The 23,631-nt window shown below is 40.4% G+C and overlaps 1 protein-coding gene across 2 annotated transcripts in view; it reads left to right on the forward strand.

Annotated features, from left to right (window-relative positions):
• SLC15A1 (solute carrier family 15 member 1) overlaps positions 1–23,631 on the forward strand; it is a 66,385-nt gene that overhangs the window by 32,949 nt on the left and 9,805 nt on the right. For both annotated transcript variants that reach the window (XM_075590816.1, XM_075590815.1), the window contains exons 3-18: positions 978–1,062; positions 1,156–1,297; positions 4,312–4,431; positions 5,089–5,188; positions 5,881–5,971; positions 9,210–9,293; positions 12,118–12,200; positions 14,434–14,520; positions 14,630–14,719; positions 14,938–14,982; positions 15,418–15,450; positions 15,530–15,618; positions 17,110–17,191; positions 18,468–18,608; positions 19,400–19,558; positions 20,372–20,418. In XM_075590816.1, the coding sequence (XP_075446931.1) occupies positions 978–1,062; positions 1,156–1,297; positions 4,312–4,431; positions 5,089–5,188; positions 5,881–5,971; positions 9,210–9,293; positions 12,118–12,200; positions 14,434–14,520; positions 14,630–14,719; positions 14,938–14,982; positions 15,418–15,450; positions 15,530–15,618; positions 17,110–17,191; positions 18,468–18,608; positions 19,400–19,558; positions 20,372–20,418 (1,478 nt within the window). The remainder of the gene's footprint in view (positions 1–977; positions 1,063–1,155; positions 1,298–4,311; positions 4,432–5,088; positions 5,189–5,880; positions 5,972–9,209; positions 9,294–12,117; positions 12,201–14,433; positions 14,521–14,629; positions 14,720–14,937; positions 14,983–15,417; positions 15,451–15,529; positions 15,619–17,109; positions 17,192–18,467; positions 18,609–19,399; positions 19,559–20,371; positions 20,419–23,631) is intronic.

Below are 23,631 nucleotides of genomic sequence, written 5' to 3' on the forward strand. Positions count from 1 at the left end.
TGCAAGGCCAACCCCTCAGGACTTATCAAGTGCTTCAAGGATGCCAGTAGTGTCCCAGTGCCAGGGTGGGCAGCTGGGTCACAAGGCACCCATTGAGCAGGGGAGGTGTCATGGGAGAGGGGGTTTGGCCCGGTATTAAAGGGGTTACACCCCATATGGCCACCCCCTGCTCTCACCCTACCTACGGGTCACATTTATCTACAGCTATTAGCTGATACAGATGATACCACTACTACCACATTAGGCTGCATGAGAAACTAACTGAACAGTGGTTTTACATTGGTCCCACCACTGTACTACATAGCAGGCTGTTTATTCACAGCATGGGATCCTGAATATCTATCAAGGATCCCCCATATGTCCTATCTACGTAGCTATCACAGCTACGTTATATAGATTACAGTCACGTGCTGTCTGATCTGCATTTTGATTTTAAACACCATTATTTTATTCATTGTTGAAATAAAAGTATTTTAACATTATCATTATACATTTAGTAGTGATTGAGTGCTTATATACTGGGTCTCCCTTTTCTCTTGTATACCTTATTTTATTTAGAGTAAGGGCGCCCCTATCTTTTGTACTTTATGTGCAGGAAGACACCTTACAGCCCAGTGACTTGAATGAGCCATAAGGAGACATATTTACTAAGATGTGCTGGATCATAACAATACATAAATCATTTAAAAAAAAAAAAAAACTGACGTGTTCAACGGCGCAGAGCATAACCCATACATTTACTTTTATGAATATTTCCCCAAAAGTTAAAAAAAAACCTGATATGCACAACAGCGCAGTACATTACCTACACATATGTCATGCATTTAGTTCAATACATGTCATACATCATCTCAAACTTTATTTGCACTCTTTTGGAGTAGCACTGTTTGGTAAATATGGACCTTGGGCTATATATCATAACAGCCTATATACTGTGACCTTAAAATAACCCCCGCTTGCTCTTATTTTCCTTCCAGGCGGGTTGCTTTGGTTATCCCTTGAGCATCTTCTTTATTGTCATCAATGAGTTCTGTGAAAGGTTCTCCTACTATGGAATGCGAGGTATCGTACTGTATAACATTCTGTTTGACGTTCCTGTGCTGAAAATATCGGATTCTCTTTCTAACCATCCACCACTTTGTTTCTCCCATTCAGCGGTGCTGGTTTTGTACTTTAAATATTTTCTACAATGGGACGATAACCTGGCCACTGTCATTTATCACACATTTGTTGCTCTGTGCTACTTGACTCCAATTCTTGGGGCTATCATTGCTGACTCCTGGCTGGGAAAATTCAAGTAGGTTATATACAAAAATCCGGTTCTTTTATTAAATTACTCTATTAAAATACTCCTTTTTTTTTTTGCATTTTTTTTTAACAAAGATTGTCATTTGAATAATTAATAATAGTGTGGTCATAGTTCTTGTGATATAGACTCTCTATGCCCTCTTTATCTATATTTCCTTTAGAAGCTTATTCTATATCACACAAAGTGGCTGTTTGGTTTGTTTTCCAAAATTCTCTATTGACTTAAATGGGGAATTTAGTCCAAAAATGGACCGATTGTCTGTTTCTGTGATTTTCCTTAATATTTGTCCCATATTTAGTGTTAGCACATAATCTGCTTACTGCTTAAATGCTGCAGAATATCATGAAGTAATGTGCTACCTTAAACACAGGGCCGCAGACAGATTTCCCGGTGCCCAGGATTACCCCCCCTCCCGTGTAGGCAGTCTTGCAAACCCTCCACCCCCCCATTTCACACATCTCTTGAGTCCCTTCTATTTCACCCCCCTCTTCCCATGTATGTCTCTCCCCTCCATTTCACTCTTATTCCCTCTCTCCCGCCTCCAAATTAAAAAAAAACACCCCCAAATACATGCAAACCCCCCACCCACCAAATACATACAAAAAAAACCCCACTCCCAAATACATACAAACCCTACCATCCCCCACCCCAAAATAAACACTACCCCTCCCCCCGCAAATACATACAGACTTACCTTGGGGGATGGTCTCAGGCCTCGCGCCGGTCCTGGTGGCTGCAGGGGGCCCGGCCGGCACTGCAAGTTGGGCCCGATCTCTGGCCGGGCCTGATTGCCGCTTCTCTTGTTGCCGCCAGTCCTCTAGTTGCCACCGGGCCCCAGCTCTCCCCTGGCTGCGTGCCTCCCTCACTGTCTGTCCCACGCCGAGCTTCTAACGCTGGCCTGCGCTGGGTCTCTCTCATGCCGGTGCGCGCCGGAAGCTGAGCCTAGCTTGCTTCCAGCGCGCGCTGACATCAGAGAGGCATGGCGCGTGCTGAAGTCAGAAGCTCGACGTGGGACAGTCAGTGAGGGAGGCCCGGCGGCAACTAGAGTACTGGCAGCCGGGTTGGGGACCAACTTGCAGTGCCGGCCGGCCGGTTTCGGCTCCCCGCAGCCACCGGGCCCGGGACACATGTCCCAGCTCTTCACCCCTGTCGGTGGCCCTGCTTAAACATACTGTAATAGGAGTTATTAGCCTAGATACATCAAACTGAGTTAATATCGCACCCAGTAAATAAAAAAATGTCAGCAATTTTATGACCGAAGTCATCAACATTGTGGTAATAATTTACTGGGTGCGATATGTTACCCCTTGTCGCGATGCGGGAATTAACGCTACCATTATTAACACACTTAATAATGATCACATTACTATCTATTATTACAGAGGCCTGTGGTAGAAATAACATTAACCCCTTTGATGCCTGTGGCTACCATGGTATACTACGGGCCTCAAAGGGGTTAATGCACACAGGAACTTCTCTACCTACTCCCCTTGACTAGTAAAGCATTGCCATGCAATGGCTAGTGGCTAGTAAAGCATTGCCATGCAATGCTTTAATAACGACTAAGGCTAATGAGGGGTTGAATTGATGAAGCTCTGATTGGTGGAAATGCATCTGCTGAATGCCCAGATGAAGGAACAGACTCCTCATCGATCAGCGGTGTTGATATAGTATTGAACCACAAACTTCAGGAAACTGGCTTCACATAACACCACCCTGTGGGAAACTATCCCCATTACCTACCCCCTGCTTCCCCCAACACACGTAACCCCCTTCTAAACTCATATGCCATAGCCCTATTAGCCAAATGTAGCTAATAGACCTTTTGGCCATTCCAAACCTCTGAAAAAGACATGTATTGCAACAAAAAAAAGACATTGGCTTTTTTTTTTAATGGTTGGGCAGTGGCCCTTTATTATAATGGTTCCCGGGGAGCTTCAGCTCTGAAGATGAGGATGGCCTTCATCCAGGGTGGGGTAAGTAACCCCATTTTAATACACATCACCATTGATTGCCAATGTGGCTATCTTGGCTCTCTTTGATGGGTTTGTTTTAAATAATTTTTTGTATTATTTGTAATGTATTCTTTTTGTAATACATGTCTTTTTGGGATTTTTGGAATAGCCAATTAGCCATATTTGGGTAAACGACTCTTGGACATTATTAATCTAGAGGGGGGTGGGGAGGTGTTAGGTTTGTTGGGGGGAGGTTGGTGATGAGGGTGGTTGCACTAGGATGAGTGGTTAAGCTCCCAGAGGGCGGAGTGGTGAAGGTAAGGGTTAACGCTTTGTTTGTCTTAGCAGTTCGTAAAGCACAGCAATGCTTTATTAGCCATTGAGGTAGCCAATGGGTAGGTAGTGTTGTTTAATGTTAATATATAACTCTTTGTAACCATTAGTGGTCAGCTCGTCATGGAAACTCAGGACTAGCTGATCACTTGGGCTACTAAGGGTTACATATTTACTATAATGTGTTGTAGTTATTATTTTATCACCTATTCCATGCTGATTTTTGATATCTTGCCTATCTATATAATGGCCAATATATTTCCCATTTTGTACAGTACAGTACATAGGCAAGAGAGGGCTAACGCAAGGCTGGAGTAGGTGATAAGAAAATTCAATATTTATTGGCACTACCGCAGTTCCGGTACATATCAGGGCTTTATATATGGCATCAGCATGACTAAAACTGCCATATTTAGTTATATTGATACCAGTCCCGATTAAAAAAATTGTTATTTGTAGCGGTGCAACGTTGCACCATAAAAATAAAACATTTTTGGGGAGATAACGTATTTTTGGCTTAGCAATGTTTTATGTATCCAGGCCGCTGTGTCATTATAATACATCATAAACATATACTGACCATAATGATGTAACTTCTTTTTATCGCTGTAAAGAATGGTGCAATGGTTCAAAGACGTTCTCCTAGTTTAATTAATAACATCTCTTACAAAATAGGGGTAGCTGAACAATGTCTTTTTCTTCCTCTAATGACAGAACCATCATCTACCTGTCTATTGTTTATACGGTTGGGCAGGTGATTATGGCAGTAAGTTCCATTCATGACATAACAGACGTAAACAGAGATGGGAAACCAGATAATGTTGATGTCCATATGTAAGTACCAGTAGACATTCATTTTTTTTCAATCGAGGTATATTCATTGGATTTGGGTCAATATTGTTCCTTGTGATTGCACACTGATATGAAACTATTAATATGGGTCAACTTATGTGTATGCTGATGTGCTGCATAATTCATAAAAGTCAATGGAATGTACGCTGAAATGTTTTATTTATCACATTACCAATGTTAGCACAATATCTGATAATTTGACAAACTTGGTACTATAGAGAAATCTGCCAAATTATATTACAGATAAAGTTAGGAATAGCACTAGGTTACATTTAGACTATTTTTGCAATTATTTGATGATTTTAAAATGACCTTAATAAGTAAGTATAGATATAGGATAAAGTATCTGTTGTCTAAATTTAGCAATGGTTGAACTTGATGGACCTACGTCTTTTTTCAACCTCATCTACTATGTAACTATGTAACTGTATGACCTAGATTTAATTGATGTAGCTCTTTTTTCAGGCGGTTTCTTTTGACCGACAATCTCCAAAACGATCACATTCCCCAGCTTGTGCCTTGACCTGCGCAGCAAATGATTTTCATGTCTGTCTGATACGTTTGGAAGGCAAGGGCTCCTTTTTAAATGGTCTGTGTCTGTGTTAGTAGCATAGTAGTAATGCCAGTTTCTCGTCTCAGTGCCCTGTCAATGGTTGGCCTTATCCTGATTGCTCTTGGCACTGGTGGAATCAAACCTTGCGTGGCGGCCTTTGGCGGAGACCAGTTTGACGAAACCCAGGTATACGTTCTTTATATAATGCTTTGTAACAGTATTTGTAAATGTTTATACCTGAGACAGTCTTCAGATACTTGGATGATGAAACATGTAAGTACTGTATAGGAGTGTTTTACACACACAATATTTTTAGTACATTGCTTGGCTGAAATATCTTATTGGAGGTGCTTAGTTAATAATAGTTAATATCTACAATGTTTTAAGATATATACTTAAAGCTTCTCCGAACACGTTCAGAACAATAGTCTGACTTTGTTGCGTTTATTGTATTGTAATTCCCTGTACTGTGTTGTGTTTGTAAAGCACGGAGTACTCGCTGGACGCTATATAAATAAAGATATACATGCATGCATGCATACATACATACACATACATACATACACATACATACACACATACATACACACATACATACACACATACATACACACATACATACACACATACATACATACATACATACATACATCTACATGGATGCATACATACACATACACACACACACATACATACATATACATGGATGCATGCATGCATACACATACATACATACACATACATACATACACACATACATACATACACACATACATACACACACACACACATACACATACACACACACACACATACATACATACATACATACATACATACATACATACACAAACAAACAAGATCCTTTTTTCCTTCAGGACAAACAGAGGAGCCGATTCTTTTCTATTTTTTATCTGGCCATCAATGCTGGAAGTCTTCTCTCAACTATTATAACCCCCGTTCTCAGAGGTAAGTGATTTGCAATATATGGTTGTGTTGTGTTATCAAAGGAGGGAACCTTGTACTAATGTTTACAATATTTCTATAACCTTTATAAATGTGTTGGTACTGACATTCAGAGCAGAGGTTGCATAGTGTATATTCACAGACAGTAATAGTTTATAAAAGTGGATTTCTCAATCATGGAATGTAGTAACAGAGGAGGGAGAGGGAGTAGGTAGGTTGATACCTTTTTATTGGACCAACAAGTAGTTGATATGTTACAGGCTTTCCAATCTCTTGGGGTCCTGTATCGGGTATTGATACCCGATGAAGGACCATGAGAAGTTCAAAAGCTTGTAACATATCAACTACTTGTTAATCAACGTTATCATACCACCTACTACCTCTCCCTCCTCTGTTACTACATGGAAGAAAGGACCAACACGACTACCCACCCTTTTTTGCTCTCAATCGTAAAATGTATTTACATTTATATTTGTTTCTCCTTCCATCCAACAGTATGGAGCCCTTATAGGGGACCACAAACAACTGCTTTTATTGTCTCTCAAAGGTTTAGGCATATGTATGTAACCCCTCCTTGCCCAGCTCATACAGTGCTAAGGAGGGTCACAACTAAGTGAGGTACAGTAGTGACATAGATTGGTGTAGACTCTCATACCGCTTTCTCTGGGTGCTTGTGTTCATGCTGGCTGATTCTGCAAGCTGTTTAAGAAGGGTGCCAGGGACTTTGTGGGACAGACAGGTTTCTTTATTTGACACAAGACAATGCTTACCTACTTCTTCCCTGGGTGCCAGGTAGCTTCCCAGGGAGGTACACATGGCTTAAATCCCCTTCCATGCCCATGGTTAAGGGGAAACTGCCCTTTAATAGCTTCAGTGATCTGGAGTCACAACCAGGTACTTTCCAAGACTCTGTATAGGCGTGTACTTCTATCCAGGTTCCCATCTACCTATAATCCTAACATTGACCCACTGTAGCAGCCTAGTGTGCATATGCTAAGAGTTAGCATTAGAGCAACTTTAGCAGTGACACTTCCAAAGAACCCTGGTTTAGGGATCCCTTGTCGTGAACGGTCACGCACGTCCTCCTTGAAGGATAGATAACAGCGATGGCATCTTCATAATAGATTAGGGGCCCTTTCTAGCTGGGGGACACTCTTCCCTAACTGCAAAACAACAAAAGGTGAATGGACATTAACCATTCACCGTTACACATTAAGGACATACTAGTACACCATACACTTAACACAGTGAGACTCCTCTCCTCTGGTGTCCTCCAGGAGGCTGGGTTCTGGAAGCTTCTATAGCTCCTTTTATACCCCGGAGTGATGTCACTAGTGATGTCACTATCTGGACCCTGTAAATTGGCAAGATATTGACATCATCAACCAATAGGATCTACCTTTAGCAGGGGATAGTTCCAGCATGTTCTGGAACTAAGGAGGGGGTGATCACCTGACAGGGACTACTCTGTCAACATAACTGGTTACCTGAAATTAGTTACATTTAGCTGGGGCCTTGCCTATACATTAACCTGTTAATGCCCTATTAACCCCTTCAATGGACAATAGTATTCCCACTAGGGGGGTTACATTGAGAAATGACTCCCAAATCTGAAGATTTCGAACACGAGTCATGTTTACAAAGTGCTCCTATTCCATACTGCGTCTTCGGGTGCAGAGAGGAGTCTTATGGCATAGTACTGCTTACTAAATATGGGCCTCACTGTCCATCCCTTTTCTCAATGTCCTAGCATTCATTTATACTGTACGTCCCTTAGCCTTTGTCATAGTCTTGCAAAAAGTAAGTCACTACATTTAGGTGAATGCTGAAATTAGGTCATTGTCTTTTAATCAATACCTATACTAATAGCAAAGATTACATTGAATGCCAAATTGTGCTCTTTTAGTTAAAGACAGAATTCATTAAATATAATAATTCTTATACCACCATGGAACTTTTAGGAATGTTTTTCAGAGCAGAAATACAACAAATCATATGCTCATTATGTGGTCTTTATTCCTTCTTTAACATGGTACTACAATATCGCCATCATGTGGCGTAAGTATGGTACTGTAGTCCCATTTATTTTCTTCCATATTTCCGGAGTCCTGTTTAACCACCTCTGAGAATATTGAAATGTGCATATTTAAAATACTATATATCAAATGTAAACAGTATGACAGTAGGTGTGTCAGAAGAGAGGAAATGAGGGAGCCAGGCTGTCAAGTTGTCAAAACTTGCTAGAATACAGACCTGAGAAGGAGAGTGAGGGAAAAGGGGGGTTGACATGAAATGTGCAGCGTGAGGAAAGTAGCTGGCCAACTCCTCTGTCCTGTCTATTCCCTGGTCTGGGGGTGTGGCTGAGGTAGGGACCACTGCATGAGAATGTAGCAGGACAGGCGGTGTCTGAGGAGGTGAGCCAGGTTTCTGTAATGGCTACAAGGTTGAGAGAATTGGAAATGAACAGGTTGTGTATTGCAGTGAGTTTGTTGAAGACAGTTTGCACGTAACAAGGGAGGTACGCTTTTTAATTCATCCTAAACATTGCAAGCGAACAACAATAACCCAAAGGATCGATTGAACACTACTATCAATATTATTTTGATTTGTAACAATTAGAGTTGTTTATACCAATTAGTTTTGTCATCTTTATTTCATGCGGCGAGTTTAAATTATTGTGAAGTATTCTGTTCTTATAATTTGACAATTGTCTTATATGTTTTTTTTTAATGGTTTTCCATTGTTAGTATTAGTGTCTTATGTATTATTTGTTATATTTTTATATATTTATTATTAGAGACAGCGACAAGGATTTATAATATAATACATGACCATATTGCAAAATATGATATGGCATTGAAATATATTTTATTGTGAATTGTAAATATGACTTAATTTTGATTCTATTGTGATTGTATTGCAGTAATATTTGTAGATGCAAATTGTCTGTATTAAGAAAATGTGGGACAATAAAAAGAATTTGAAAAATAAAAAGTAAATTAAAAAAAAGTATCAATTTGTTTTAAAAAAAAAGAAGCTTTATTTCAAATATACCAGGAATGACCAATGAGAATAATATCCAATGTACATGTGAAATTAGAGAACTCTTCAAGTAAGGATTTTAAGCCTTTTGGTGCTACAGCCACCCTTCTAGCAGCAAAGGGTGTTAATGAAATTCCAAGGTGACTCGACATCTCTGCAAATGCCCGACAACGTTTCCTCACAATGTATTTCTCTTTAGGACAAACATGTGGCATCCACAGCCAGCAACAGTGCTATCCTCTGGCGTTTGGCGTTCCTGCAGCCCTCATGGTTGTTGCCTTAAGTAAGTAATGTATGGATAATACTCTTGTCATTTTCCAATGCAGATACAGTATGTGTAAAATCAACTGGTTGGTTATTTTATCAGTATTGTCATTGTTTGCAAACACGGGTTTGTAGATACTGAGTAGTTTATTGCATAGTATACTGAGTGCTCATACAGGAGGGTCAACAAGCGACTCTGCAGGGGAGGGCCCAAGCAGGCTTTTTATACACATTTGATTTTCTTTGCCTAACATACAGTAAGTTGATAGGCAGAATATAATGTCTCCTCCCTATTCTTAAGCCTATCGTCTAAAAGTTCACTACAGCTATTGAAAATGTAGTTAAAGCAGCTCAGTAGAAATCAAGAATGAAAGCACAGGAGTGCACCAAGGTCAGAAGATATGTATTCAAGAATACAATAATAAAGCAAGTAGTTACTTACATATTACTAAAACATAGTCCAGCATAAAATGCAACCAGGCTCCGTGTCACCACATCAGTGTATCAGGGGGAATAGGAGGATGTGGTGTTTGTGTTGGTTTCACCTGCACGCTGGGATCAGCCGACACCACCTCACAGTTCCCCTACTTCCGGGTTCACGAGTCACTGCGGCTACCCGTATGAAGTATGTCCCCACGTCTGGTGACGCGTGCCCGAAAGTAGGGGAACTGTGAGGTGGTGTGGGCTGATCCTTGCGCGCAGGTGAAACCAACACAAACACAACATCCTCCTATTCCCCCTGATACACTGATGTGGTGACACGGAGCCTGGTTGCATTTTATGCTGGACTATGTTTTACTAATGTGTAAGTAACTACTTGCTTTATTATTGTATTGTTGAATACATATCTTCTGACATTGGTGCGCTCCTGTGCTTTCATTCTTGGTGCTTGGTCCACTGATGGAGTTTCTCCTCGGTGGACGTTGGTGGAGGAGGGGCGTACCTCCATGAACTAGGAGCTGCAAAAGGAAGGAGAAGATCTACTACAAGATCCCTTTAGGAAGCAAGAGCGCGGATTGAAAACAATTTGACCAGCTCAGTAGAAATAACAAAATATAATAAGATACATAAGATACATTTTATCCAATTAATTTATATATACTTGGAGAATGGTACTTCTGGGTGTTGAGCCAAGCACCTGGACTTATGGGTCTGCTGACAACACAACTTACTCGCAACACCACATTCTTTCACACAGAGATAATGAGTTCTGGAACACAGCATGAAGAAATAAATATGAGACATGACAAAAACAGACAAAATGGATTCCCAACACTGCTAACATTTCTCTCCAGAGACCCCCCCCCAGTCCATTTCAATAATATGTCAATATCAACATTAATATTTCAACAGTATATATTATGAATACATTTTATCAGATCAATAAATAAACATGGCAGCACAAAGTAAGAAAAAACATGAAGTCCATAACTTGGTATGAGTTAGCTTGATTATTTTAGGAATATTTAGGCCTTTCTTGACATATTAAAGCAGCAGTTCAAGCAATATCCTACGTGTGATTTTTTTAAAATAAATCCGTTCTGTACTATGAGAAAATACTTGCTGCATTTAAAAAAAACGTGAAAAAAAGTAATGTTTTATTTCCCTGAGGTTAACGTATAAAGCTAATTATAGGCAAAAACCACAGCCGTTGCATATCTCATATCTAGCATAGCCTTAACATCATGTGAAGTTAGGAGGAAGGGAGAGGAAGGAAAAGAGAGAGGGGACCTGTGCAAGAAATAGGTGGGGAGTTACTTGTGCACAAAAAGGAACACACCTCAGATACCTGGGAATTGAAGTAATTTGAATACACTTTGCATATCCAAATGCGCAACGGCCGTTCTAGTCAACGCGATGCCCTTTCCATCCACAACCAGCACTCAACTCTGTATGAGTTGGCTTTGAACAAGATGTTAATTTGGGTTACCGCCTCGTTAAGTCAATAACGAACCTGTGGATCTGGGCCATTGTGCGTACTCTCTGCAGCTCTGTGCACGTTTCCAAGGGCTACATTCAGGTGGAGGATATATCCCACGGGCTACATTCAGGTGGAGGATATATCCCAAGGGCTACATTCAGGTGGAGGATATATCCCACGGGCTACATTCAGGTGGAGGATTTATCCCACGGGCTACATTCAGGTGGAGGATATATCCCACGGGCTACATTCAGGTGGGGGATATATCCCACGGGCTACATTCAGGTGGAGGATATATCCCACGGGCTACATTCAGGTGGAGGATATATCCCAAGGACTACATTCAGGTGGAGGATATATCCCACGGGCTACATTCAGGTGGAGGATATATCCCACGGGCTACATTCAGGTGGAGGATATATCCCACGGGCTACATTCAGGTGGAGGATATATCCCACGGGCTACATTCAGGTGGAGGATATATCCCACGGGCTACATTCAGGTGGAGGATATATCCCACGGGCTACATTCAGGTGGAGGATATATCCCACGGGCTACATTCAGGTGGAGGATATATCCCACGGGCTACATTCAGGTGGAGGATATATCCCACGGGCTACATTCAGGTGGAGGATATATCCCACGGGCTACATTCAGGTGGAGGATATATCCCACGGGCTACATTCAGGTGGAGGATATATCCCACGGGCTACAAGAAAACTAGTTTAATATTTGTAGGCTTCTACATAGTATCAAATATCAATTTCAGCTGATAAGAAAAGCTACACAAAGATTCATGATAGTAGCTTCTGGGTAGTTGTAGTAACCTTGTTGTCAAAATTACGTTTTTCCGTGTGCTATTGCCGTAATATTGCTTTTGCTTATGTTTGTTGATCATTTCCACCTGGGTTGCCTCTTGCAGTTATATTTATCGTTGGAAGCCCAATGTACAAAAAAGTGTCTCCCCAAGGCAACATAATGGTGCAAGTTTCCAAATGCATTGGTGTAAGTATAGTAATCATTCTTATCCTGCAAGTGTTTCCTTTTTTTATGACTTGCCTTAATTCTTTATTTATTTTGTTATCCTGTCAAGGCATAATGTATTTGTGGTACGTATGGTCTATAGCAGGTGTTCACAAATCTGGGGGGGGGGGTTTGGGGGGGCTCGGCGGTTGCAGAGGCCCGCGCTCTTCCCCAAGGCATTAAAATTACATGCCGGGGGATCGCGTCAGGCCTCTGCAACTTCACTTACCGTAATTGTTGGCTTCGGCGATGCATCACCATGGCAATGCAGCGTCAAATGGTGCTGCAGGGTCACGTGGCGTCACATGACCCTGCGGCATTATTTTAAGTTATGGTAACTTAAAATAACTTAAAATGTGATGGTAAACCCTACAGCCTTGAAAGTTGCAAAGCCAGTACAATCATGAAACATGTCTGTGAGTGGTTTCTCTGGCTTTGCATCTGATTCCCATGCTGTGCTTAAAAGCTGTGATAACAGCAAGCATTAGCTTATAAGGGTTCCATGTAAAATGGTTTTCAGGCAAAAGGTGACACGGTGTGCTCATTTGCATGTCATTTCCCAGATTCCCTTGCTGCAGTGGAAGCACTGTATGCTGGGTGATTTTTTTGCTTTGTCTTATCGTAATGTAACCCTTATGACAGCGGTTTTAGATTTACAGCTCAATTTTTCTTTCTGCTAGTACAGAGTCCCAGCATCCACTAATAATGACAGCATACAATGTACAGTACAGTATATACCAGAGGTGAGCAACTCCAGTCCTCAAGGGCCACCAACAGGTCATGTTTTCATCTTATCTCTGCTTCAGCACAGGTGGCTCAATCTGTGAGCCACCTGTGTTGAAGCAGGGATATCCTGAAAACCTGACATGTTGGTGGCCCTTGGGGATTGGAGTTTCCCACCCCTGGTATATACTGTACTGTACCATTCCGACACTGTTAGGTATCAATAAAACTGCCAGGTCTGCATTCATGTTGTCTGCTTTAGGCTAAGGCCCCGCTCCCTCCGTCAGCGCTCCCGCACTGCAGACAGGCGGGGCGCTGACAGACACAGACCGCGATATGCGGTCTGTAGGGAGCGGGAGCGGGAGCCGGAGCGGGAGTGGGAGGTTTGAGCGGGAGGGGGGGCGTGGCTTGAGCGGAGGCACCCGCTACTCTCCCCCCCCCTCCCTCCCTCCCCGGGCTCGGGCTGGCACTCATACACACACGCAGACACACACACACACACAGACAGAGACAGGCACTCACGCTGCTTTCCCCCCACACTCCTCCCCGCTCCCCGAAGCCTCCCCTCCTCATTGGCTCACAGCCACACCACGTGACGCGTCAACGCTAGGGATCACCATTCTCTTGTATCCCGTAGCGGCTGACGCGTCACAGCGTGTAGTGAGCTGTGCAGCCAGGGGGGACCGGGACCGGCTCGGGAGGATTCCCCTGCTAGTGGGGAACTCGCGTGTGGCCGCCCGCGCTGCCGGGCGCACCGGGTCCCAGCCCTTAGAATCCAGCCTTAACTTTAAAAGCAATATTGCTACATTCCACAGAATAGTGAATCGCTTACAGACTGCTGATATTTATAAAGTCTGATTTGTGCATATACAGCACACATGGACCTAATCAATTACCACTGAATGGACTTTCTTGTTGGTTGGGATTTTTCATGGTACCCCTACCATCACAAAAGTTGTTTATAGAAGTTATACTCAAGTTACTTCTAAAATCTGAAGAGGGTTTTGCACTTGGTAAAGCTTATGTTTAGAACAAAAAATGTCTTGTTTGATAAATAGATCATATTTGGCAAAAACGCCACCATTTTCTTTACACCAACTACCAACATCCAACATAAACTACAGAGCCCCGTTCTGAAAGCCAAACCTCATCTCGTATTATGATTATGTAATGTCTTACAAAAAGTAATGTCTATTCTATGAAAATAAAACTGTTTTAAAGGCCATGATATGGGTCATATTTTGCAAATACAATAATACAAAGCATTTACTTTAAAAGAAATAAAAATACAATAATACAAAGCATTTACTTTAAAAGAAATAAAAATACAATAATACAAAGCATTTACTTAAAACAAAAAAATTAAATAAAAATACAATAAACTTGAATCCTGACTGGGTGATTGACACAGATAAAGCAAACACCAATATGTAAATAACTAATATCGGTTATCCCTAACGTAAGAGTCTTTCTCCACTCCATCTCTTCACAGTTTGCCATCCACAACAGATTTAGTAATCGCAGCAAGTCGATCCCCAAGAGGGAACATTGGATGGATTGGGCAAAAGAAAAGTACGATGTAAGTAATGCAGTTCGTATTCATCTTATGTAACGGTTAGCTGAAAATGTCTTATGTGGTCTTAATGTTGTTACACCTGCAATAATAATTTGCATTCTTTTCTTTTTAGGCTCGTCTCATTGCTCAAGTTAAGATGGTGTTGAAGGTTCTTTTTCTATATATTCCCCTCCCCATGTTCTGGGCTCTCTTTGATCAGCAGGTAATACAGTATATGCTTATGAAAGCATATTGTATGATATTTGTTATGGTGCTTTGCAGATAAACAGCACCTTCCTATGCTAAGTAATGGCTTATTAATGCTTGAGTCGTGTGAAAGGGCATGTTTGCATGCGCAACGTGTGAGATTATAGGATATGACTACAAGTTCCACGTTTTATCTGTTTGTTTTATCTTTAATGTCTCTGTTTCTTTTCTAAGGGATCAAGATGGACTCTGCAAGCCACCACAATGGATGGAAATTTTGTAAGTGTTTGTAATAGTTTGATCCCGCTGTTGTTTCGTTATTTGTGTTGCTCTGCAACTTAATGACAACAGTCGTAATAATCTGACAAAAATGTGGCTGCCCACGGATAGAACTCTTCATAGAAAATATTAGAACATTTGCACAAGTGGGGGCATTTACCCTGCACGTGGTGTCGATCTCGGAGTGGTACACATTTCTCTGGGCTCTAGAGAGCGGTGACCCCGATGCCAAAATGTAGCAGTCTCTGTCAGTGTTAATAAAAGAAACCAACATTGAGTTTATTGACATTGTAATATCACCAGCCTATTACAGGAAGCGAAGATCTCGTTGCATCCCAGCAGGCGCATGTTAGGGAGATCTCTGCCTGCAGTTTCTCGTGATTGTTTCCACTAATAATATTATGTTGCTTTTTCCCTTCTTTTTTTTTTTTTTAGGGAGCAATTCAGATTCAGCCAGATCAGATGCAGGTAAGTTAACATTGCAATTGCAGTATGTGCCAGGAAAACAATGTTTAGACATTATTTCATATCTCTTTATATTTTATAGACGGTGAATCCCATCCTGATTATTGTCCTGGTGCCAATTGTTGATGCTGTAATATATCCCCTTATCAGAAAATGCAAATTGAATTTCACGTAAGTATGAAATAATATCTAGAAAGATGCAGGACTGTTTATGATACGCTGTATCTCTGCATTTCTCTGCAGGACTATAATATCATGGTAGCAATCGCACATGGCAAGGTGTTTTGTAGTTGGGATATGTTCTAAATGAAATGATGTGAAATAAGTCCTTTTAGATTTAGAGATAACAATTACTTTCAAACGAATGCTATTGTATGAGTCCCAGGGATGCGCAAACTTTTCCCCCTTCCCCCTTTCCCTTTTACCAATACTCACACAGAACATACAAATAATGAGGAGACACCATCGGGAGGTAAAAGGCCGTGGCTTTGTTTATTTGTAAATGAAGATACAAATGCAGCTACAAGTATTCTAACACTGCTTTGGAAAATCTGGGGCAATCTCCCAGTAATGCTGCAACATTTCTCTGACATTTCTGCAGAAAGACTAATGGCCCATCGGAATAACAGAGCCAGGATCCTTGGTCAGTTTAAATGGGACTGCCAGGGACCCCCGCTGTGTTAATCCGATGGGCCATTAGTCTGTCTGCAGAAATGTCATAGAAATGTTGCAGCATTACTGGGGTATTGCCCCAGATTTTCCAAAGCAAGTGTTAGGATACTCGTGGCTGCACCTGTTGCATAAGTGCTAGTCAGAATGCTCGGTACTGGGTTAAGTAAAATGTCCACTGGGCCTAGGTCTGGCGTCGCTCCCGGCTCCCGGAAGTATGTCCCGGTGACTTGCCCCCTCGTTTCAACTCCCGGCTTTATACCACAGGCCCCTCCCCTGCACTGCCCACGGCCGCCCCAGCGGCCAATCATGTCAAGGGAGGCCGCGCCCCCTGATCATGGCTTTCGCCGACCGTGCGGTCTAGGCAAGCTGCTTGACTGCATGCAGTCAGTGTGGGAAAAGGTGCTACAGTCTGTTTCTTTATGATAATATACTGTATAATGCTAAATGATAGTTAGATTGCTTGCAAACACTGTACATGTGTTTGTTTATTGATCCCTGTTAGTGCTGGGCCCACACAATAAAACATTATTTGTGTTTTTCTACTCGCTCACCAACTCTTGTCTAATACCTTTTATTTTTGCACCTTTTTGCCTGTCCCTCTAGGCAAAGCCCCTCGCCCGTACAGTATATCATTTTACAACTTTTTAAATGTGCTTGACTTGGAGGGTCCTCTTGAGTTCTGTTTTCTATTCTTTCCTCTGAGATACCATGGGTCAGAATCTATTTATTGTTCTTTGACCACAAAGCCATAATAAACTATTGTTTGGTCTCAGAGTGGGATCTTCCACATAAAAGATTTGTGCCTTTACCATTAACTATCAGCCACTAACTAATGCTGGTGGTTTTCTTTGATGCTATTAATGTATTTATTGGGTTAGGATTCACTTCTCTTTGTTCCTTAACACTTTACAGCTAGAAAAACATTAAGACTCTAACAATCTGTAGTGCAGTGTATGCTGTGCTCATTATGTATTTGGTTTATTCCTGCAGACCTCTGAAGAGAATAACTGTGGGGATGTTCCTGGCTGCCATGGCATTTGTTGTTGCTGCAGTTGTACAAGTAGAAATAGACGTAAGCCAACAAAAGAGAAGCATTTAACTTGCCCTAATATCCTTTTATCATTACAGTAAACATGTTCTGTTTAAGAATATCAGACATTTTATAACCGGGTTTGCCATGCACAATGAGATGCCGTATCTGCAATGTAATATCCAAGCTGTGACAAATGATGAAGTCCACTTGCTTAAAGAATATGTTGGATTAACACATTTTACTACATTTACATCTTTATATCTTTCACTTGTTTTTGTTTCAATTTACAAATGTGTTTTAGTATGTGTCAACAAATCAAAACTGTTTAAAATATTTGAGTAAGTACCTTTTTAAAATGTTGCTTAAATAGTTTAATTCATGGACCTAACCCACATGTTCAATAGCCTCATAATAATATTGGCACCGAAAAATAACTCCGTTCAGACCTCAAAGGTTCTCACCACCCACCTCAGAGCATAAGCTTCAAGAGCTTTGGAAGATCAACACAACCGTGTTGGTATACTGGAATTACTTGGTAGTAATAAAGTGTATCCAAACAAACTCTTCTGAATTATATAGTAAAAACATAAGACCAAATTTAGCAGCAGACTTGATAGAGAAAGTCACTACTTTTAGGGTTGTCTGGTGGCACCAAGTAATGGGTTGTTTACTGCCATAAACTAAGCCAACCATTTTGTTTGATTTGCCACCAGCTAAACTTGTCATTGTTACTTACTGTGGTTTCCAAGCCTAAACATTATGTTAGCATAGGTTTTTGTAATTACTTTCTATGTTATCATGTTTGGTGATGATATTGAACTCCAGAAGGAGAGGCGTCCTCTTCAACAGCGAATTAAATTGGTGTGTCAGATGTGTTGCCCACACCAGCCACTCGTGACCCGTATAACATTATAACATGTTACGATCATGAAAATGGCCTTTCTGTAAAAACATTACAGAAGTTTATCAATGATTTCTCACAATTTTCTTGTTTCTTCTCCTGCATCCTTTTAAACTTTTGAATGGTTTATTTGCCATATTTCGTCCTATTCATTATACCAAATAAAAATAAATAAAGACCTGCGACGTCACTTGACGCTGGAGGAGAGCAGGTGGGGTGCGCAGGTGGACTAGTTTGCATAGCCCTGATCTAAAGTATACATTTATATGCATATAAATATTCATTGTATTTATCTTAATAGCTGAAAATGTTAAAAAAAAAAAAATCCAATAATACAATTTAAAAATACAGACTCTGAATTATGTTTTTGTTTTGTAACTTGTTCCCTCTATTTATTTATTTTTATTTTTACAGAAAACTCTACCAAGATTTCCATCTAGTAGTAATCTGCAAGTCAAAGTTATAAATCTAGACCCAACTAACCTTAATGTAACTTACATGGAAAACCTCCCATCTCCTGCTACTGACACCGCTGGACAAATACTACCTTTCCAGGTGCAGTAATGATCTAAAGCACTATATTTATGGATCTGATCCTTATAGTCAATAGTTATATAATGCCATTGATGTATTATATTAACCTGCACCTACTGTACAGATATCAATGCTTAGAATTCAGTTATAAGAACCAACCTTCTGTGCACTGCAAATGCAAAAGTGTACATGAGCATTCTTTTGCTGAAATCTGTTGAAGCAACACAGTCAAGCTCTTTTTTTTAAATACATTTTTGTTTCATTCTCTTATTTCAGAATCTAAAATAGCAATTGAGCTAAAATGTGTTTGCGCGATACGTATAATATATAAAGCACACTGTGATTACAATGTAGATTGCACAGACATATTCTGTACCACTGGCATGGGCTCCCATGGTTCTACTGTCAATGGGGCTCATTAAACTTATTGTTTATGCTATGGTATTTAGAATATATATATATATATATATATATATATATATATATATATATATATAAAATACATCATTGCATATCCTACATCTCCGTACAGTATATTAAACAGTCAGATGTTTATTAGTTGTTCCCAGATCATTCTTACATATTCAGCAAATCAATTTAATTGCTTACTGAAAATTCCTACAGCATTAATAGTTGTAGATATCCGCTCTCCACTCGCCTGATGTTGAACAATTATGGATTTTAAAGTATTTTTTAACTACTATGGTAAAGGCTGACACTTGTATTCATCATGAAAAGCCTAGCAAATTTCATGAGATCCACATATACAGAGTATACTAGATAATTGAAATACTGAATGGTTTCTTTTGTAGGTGAATGACTACAAGGATTTTCCAATTAGCAGTTTTACTGGCTTTGATGTTACCTATGGAAATGGAAGCAAAACAATTCCATTTACCTTCATCCCTTCTAAGGAACAGTTCCGATTCACACTTATTGTCACAAATACACCTGCATTGCAAGGTGAAGTGGTAAGAGTCAACGTTTAATTATATTTAAGACGGCAATGTAGTCTTTAATGTGAGACCTTGTTACTGTATGTTACAGATGTACCAGGCGTTCTTGCATCGGCAGGTGTGTGTCAGAGGGTGCAATAACATGGTTGCCCCGTCCCTTTTTCATGCGTGTCTAACGCAGTTACAATGGCGTCTGCTCCTGGTGTCTCCCCCACTGAAATGCACCAGAGGGAGCAATTAATGGTTGCTACATCTGTATAATACTTGTGGTGTTTTGTAGGGAAATTAAAGAAAAATATATATCTGAAGAACAATAAATGATTCCACTTAAAATGCAAAACAAATTGTGAAAAGAAAAAAAAATAACCAGTTTCACTCCCAGTTCGTTTTGCAGCCATGCCTCTTAATTTCATAATCACTATACGAAGTTTCTGGTTGACCCCTAAAAAAAAAGATGCCGGAGCCCTGTTCACTTTAGATTACCCCAAACAATCAGCCCTCTTTAATACTAAGGCCCATATCCACAGAGCTTCATTATTGACGTAACAAGTATGAAAATCCTGAAGTCTGATTTTTGAGAGAGAGAGTATTATTTTACTAGAGTCCCAAGTGCTATGTATGACACCTAAACACACCTTTATACCACACGTAAGTCATTTAAATATAATCAAAATGAGCATATAGCCCTATATTCAGGTGTGCTCCTTTTTGTCCATGTGTCACTCCACACAAAGGTGCGTTTGGGATCTCTCTTTCTCGACTATTTACAAAATCGGAAACTATATGTTTATCGTCCTCAGATCTGTTTTGTTTTCTTTTTTTTTTCAGATCCCTGACATTAGCAAAAAGCCGGAGCAAGGCAGCAATGCAATTAGGTACGGTCTACCAAATAAATATGTACTTTGTCTTACCAACGCAAGGAAACTAAACAATATCTTTGTTGAATTAACTGTAAAGAAAAATCACAAATTCACTCCAAAAATGTTCCCCAAGTGGACTTGCACCATATTTGATTAATGATTTCAAATTATTTTTGAACATTGTCTTAAAAATGTTGACAGGCCACCGTGAGCATTTTCCTAAGCATTTTATTACTTTTGTTTCTTGCTAAATTATTTGGCAGCAATGTATTGCATCAGTAAAAGAATGGTCAAAACCTGTAAGGATACTCAAAGGTGACCTCCTGTAATTAAAAAATAAAGGAAAAACTGTGAATATACAGGGTATAACAATAGGGGAGTCAAATTACAAAATCTCACTATTCGCTGACGACATAATATTAACCCTGGCGAACCCTCAAACCTCACTACCCAATCTCCAACAGGCACTGTCTGATTTTGGAGTAATCTCGGGGTATAAAATCAATTCCGATAGATCCGAAGCATTATATCTGACCCTGGGAGACCAAGAACTTAAATTATTAAAACTAAATTGTAATTATAAGCGGAGTCCCACACATGTCAAGTATCTGGGAATTAACATGACCAAATGCTACCACTCCCTATATCAGAAAAACTATCCCCCTTTATTTGAAAATATTAAAAAGGACCTGGTCAAATGGGAAGGACACCAGATATCCTGGATTGGCAGAATGATATCAGTAAAAATGAATGTCCTCCCGAAGCTCCTATACTACTTCCAGACCCTCCCGGTCCGCATTCCAGGGCCTGAATTGAAAAACTTGCAAAACAAAATTTTCCACTTTATATGGCAAGGCAAAAGACCAAGGGTGGCCAGAACGGTTATGATGATCTCGAGGAGAGGGGGGGGGGGGGGGTACCTCACCCCAGCGCGCCTTAAACAGATATTCCCTCTGGTGTCTGACCTCCGTTGGAGGGGATGTGGACAAAAGGGAGACATGGCCCACATATGGTGGACATGTCCGGTTATCCAGAATTATTGGAAAATGATTCAATCTATCATTGGGGAGATCACAGCACCTATAGACCCTCTGGTCTTTTTATTAGCTAAACCGGTGGCAGATATAGACCCTCCGATGAGAAGACTAATATCTTTTATTCTCACGGCAGCCAGATGCACTATTGCGGCCTCCTGGAAGAAATTGGCCCCTCCCCCCAAACGTGCAGTTGAAAGGAGAATTAGCGAGGTTATGGAAATGGAAAAAATGACGGCATTTTTAAATCAGTCCACTGACAGTTTCTACGGGACCTGGGACCCATGGATAACTATGAGCCCCGACGGGCTTGACACGCGACACTGGGGGGAACCCGTGGGCCCTCCCCCCTCTCCCCTTCTCTCCCCCCCCCCGTCTTCTTCTTTTCTTTTTCTGTCTACCCATTTCTTTTTTCCACTTAATATCTTAGGATCTAGACCAACCACTACACCAGGTTGATTTCCTTTGTTTAGGAGAAAGTTGGTCATGTATACAGATGGGTGGATAAAACTCACATTTTTGACCTTACTAACAATAAGAAAGGAAGTACCTCAGATACATGCTATAATCATTTTATTTGTATAGGTTTCAGTGAACCACTGTATTTGATTTATACATTCTGTAATCTGTACTCAAGCTAATGTTGCCTTATCCTTCCCTGTCTAAACTGAAAAAAAATTTAAGTACAAAAAAAAATTAACGGAAAAACAACATTTATGAAGGCTCTAAAATAATGTACCCAGAAGTAATCAAATGTTATTGCTGTGGATCATAGCTTCTTCACACTCCCTCTGCTGCCTAATGACCCTGCTAATCACTAGTTCCAAGTGTAAGAAGAGGAATGAGACATCACTAGTTCCAAGTGTAAGAAGAGGAATGAGACATCACTAGTTCCAAGTGTAAGAAGAGGAATGAGACATCACTAGTTCCAAGTGTAAGAAGAGGAATGAGACATCACTAGTTCCAAGTGTAAGAAGAGGAATGAGACATCACTAGTTCCAAGTGTAAGAAGAGGAATGAGACAATATTCGTCAGTGCACCGGCATTTTGTAACTGACTGTGGCTGCTATGTTCCTACTGCCTGTGATAGATATATATATATATATATATATATATATCAATATATATATATATATATCCCAATTATAATTCCAGAAATGCCATAGTTTTTCCATGATAACCTGCTTAAATATCCAATAGGGTTTCTATTAACCAATTCCATGTCTTTCGAAACACAATGATGTATGAATTAGACAAACAATGAGTAATTAAGAGTTAGGGTATATTCAAAAGTAAGTGAAACTCTGGTTTTATCAGCTAAATTGAAGGGGATAATTAGAATCAGGTGTTTAAATAATTAGGTAGATCTTCAGGTATAGGTTTGGGATGGGTATCTTCTCTCGGTTCGCTCGCTGTCATCCTGCTTCAAACCTACTCTACGAGGATCCAGGGAAGAACCTTTCACAGCTGAGCAGCAGCAAAAGCTTGGTGCCAGTATATCTTGATATTTTTTGGTCCACTCCTTTTGTGTGCCTTATGTCCTATTTTTGCTCTAATTTAGAGTGTATTGTTGTTATCCACTCCGACCACCCATTTAGGGAGCGCCCCAGTCTTTCCAGTTTTCCATAGGTTTGGGATGCCCTACTCTATATAAAGATCAGAAATTATGAGTTGGGTCTTCATCATACAGGTGTGTGGAAATATGTCATGCCACGATCAAAAGAAAGAACCTCAGAAAAGCAGTTCTTGTTACTGATCAGTTTAGATGGGGTTGCAAAACAATTTCTAAGGATTTGTGGCTCCACCAATCCACTGTCAGACATATAGTCTACATATAGAGAAAGTTCAAGACCACAGTCATTCTACATAGGAGCGGTCATCCTACCAAAATCTCTCCAAGACAAACTGGCAAATCATCGAGGAAGTCACAAAGAACCCCAGAGAGATCCAAGGATCTGCAGGCCAGTCTCACCTTGGTTAATGTGAGTGTTCATGACTCAACTTTCAGAAAAGACTGAACAAGAATGGTGTTCATAGAAGGATAGTCAGGAGGAAACTGCTCTATAAAAAGAACATTGCTGCCCACCTGAAGCTTGCCAAAGAGCACATAAATGATCCACACGACTTCTGGAACAAAGTTCTCTAGAAAAAATAGAGTAAAAGGTAGAACTTTTTGGCCTCAATGAGAAATGTT

The sequence above is a fragment of the Ascaphus truei genome, chromosome 3 (assembly GCF_040206685.1).
Source record: "Ascaphus truei isolate aAscTru1 chromosome 3, aAscTru1.hap1, whole genome shotgun sequence".
Classification (NCBI taxonomy): Eukaryota; Metazoa; Chordata; class Amphibia; order Anura; family Ascaphidae; genus Ascaphus; species Ascaphus truei.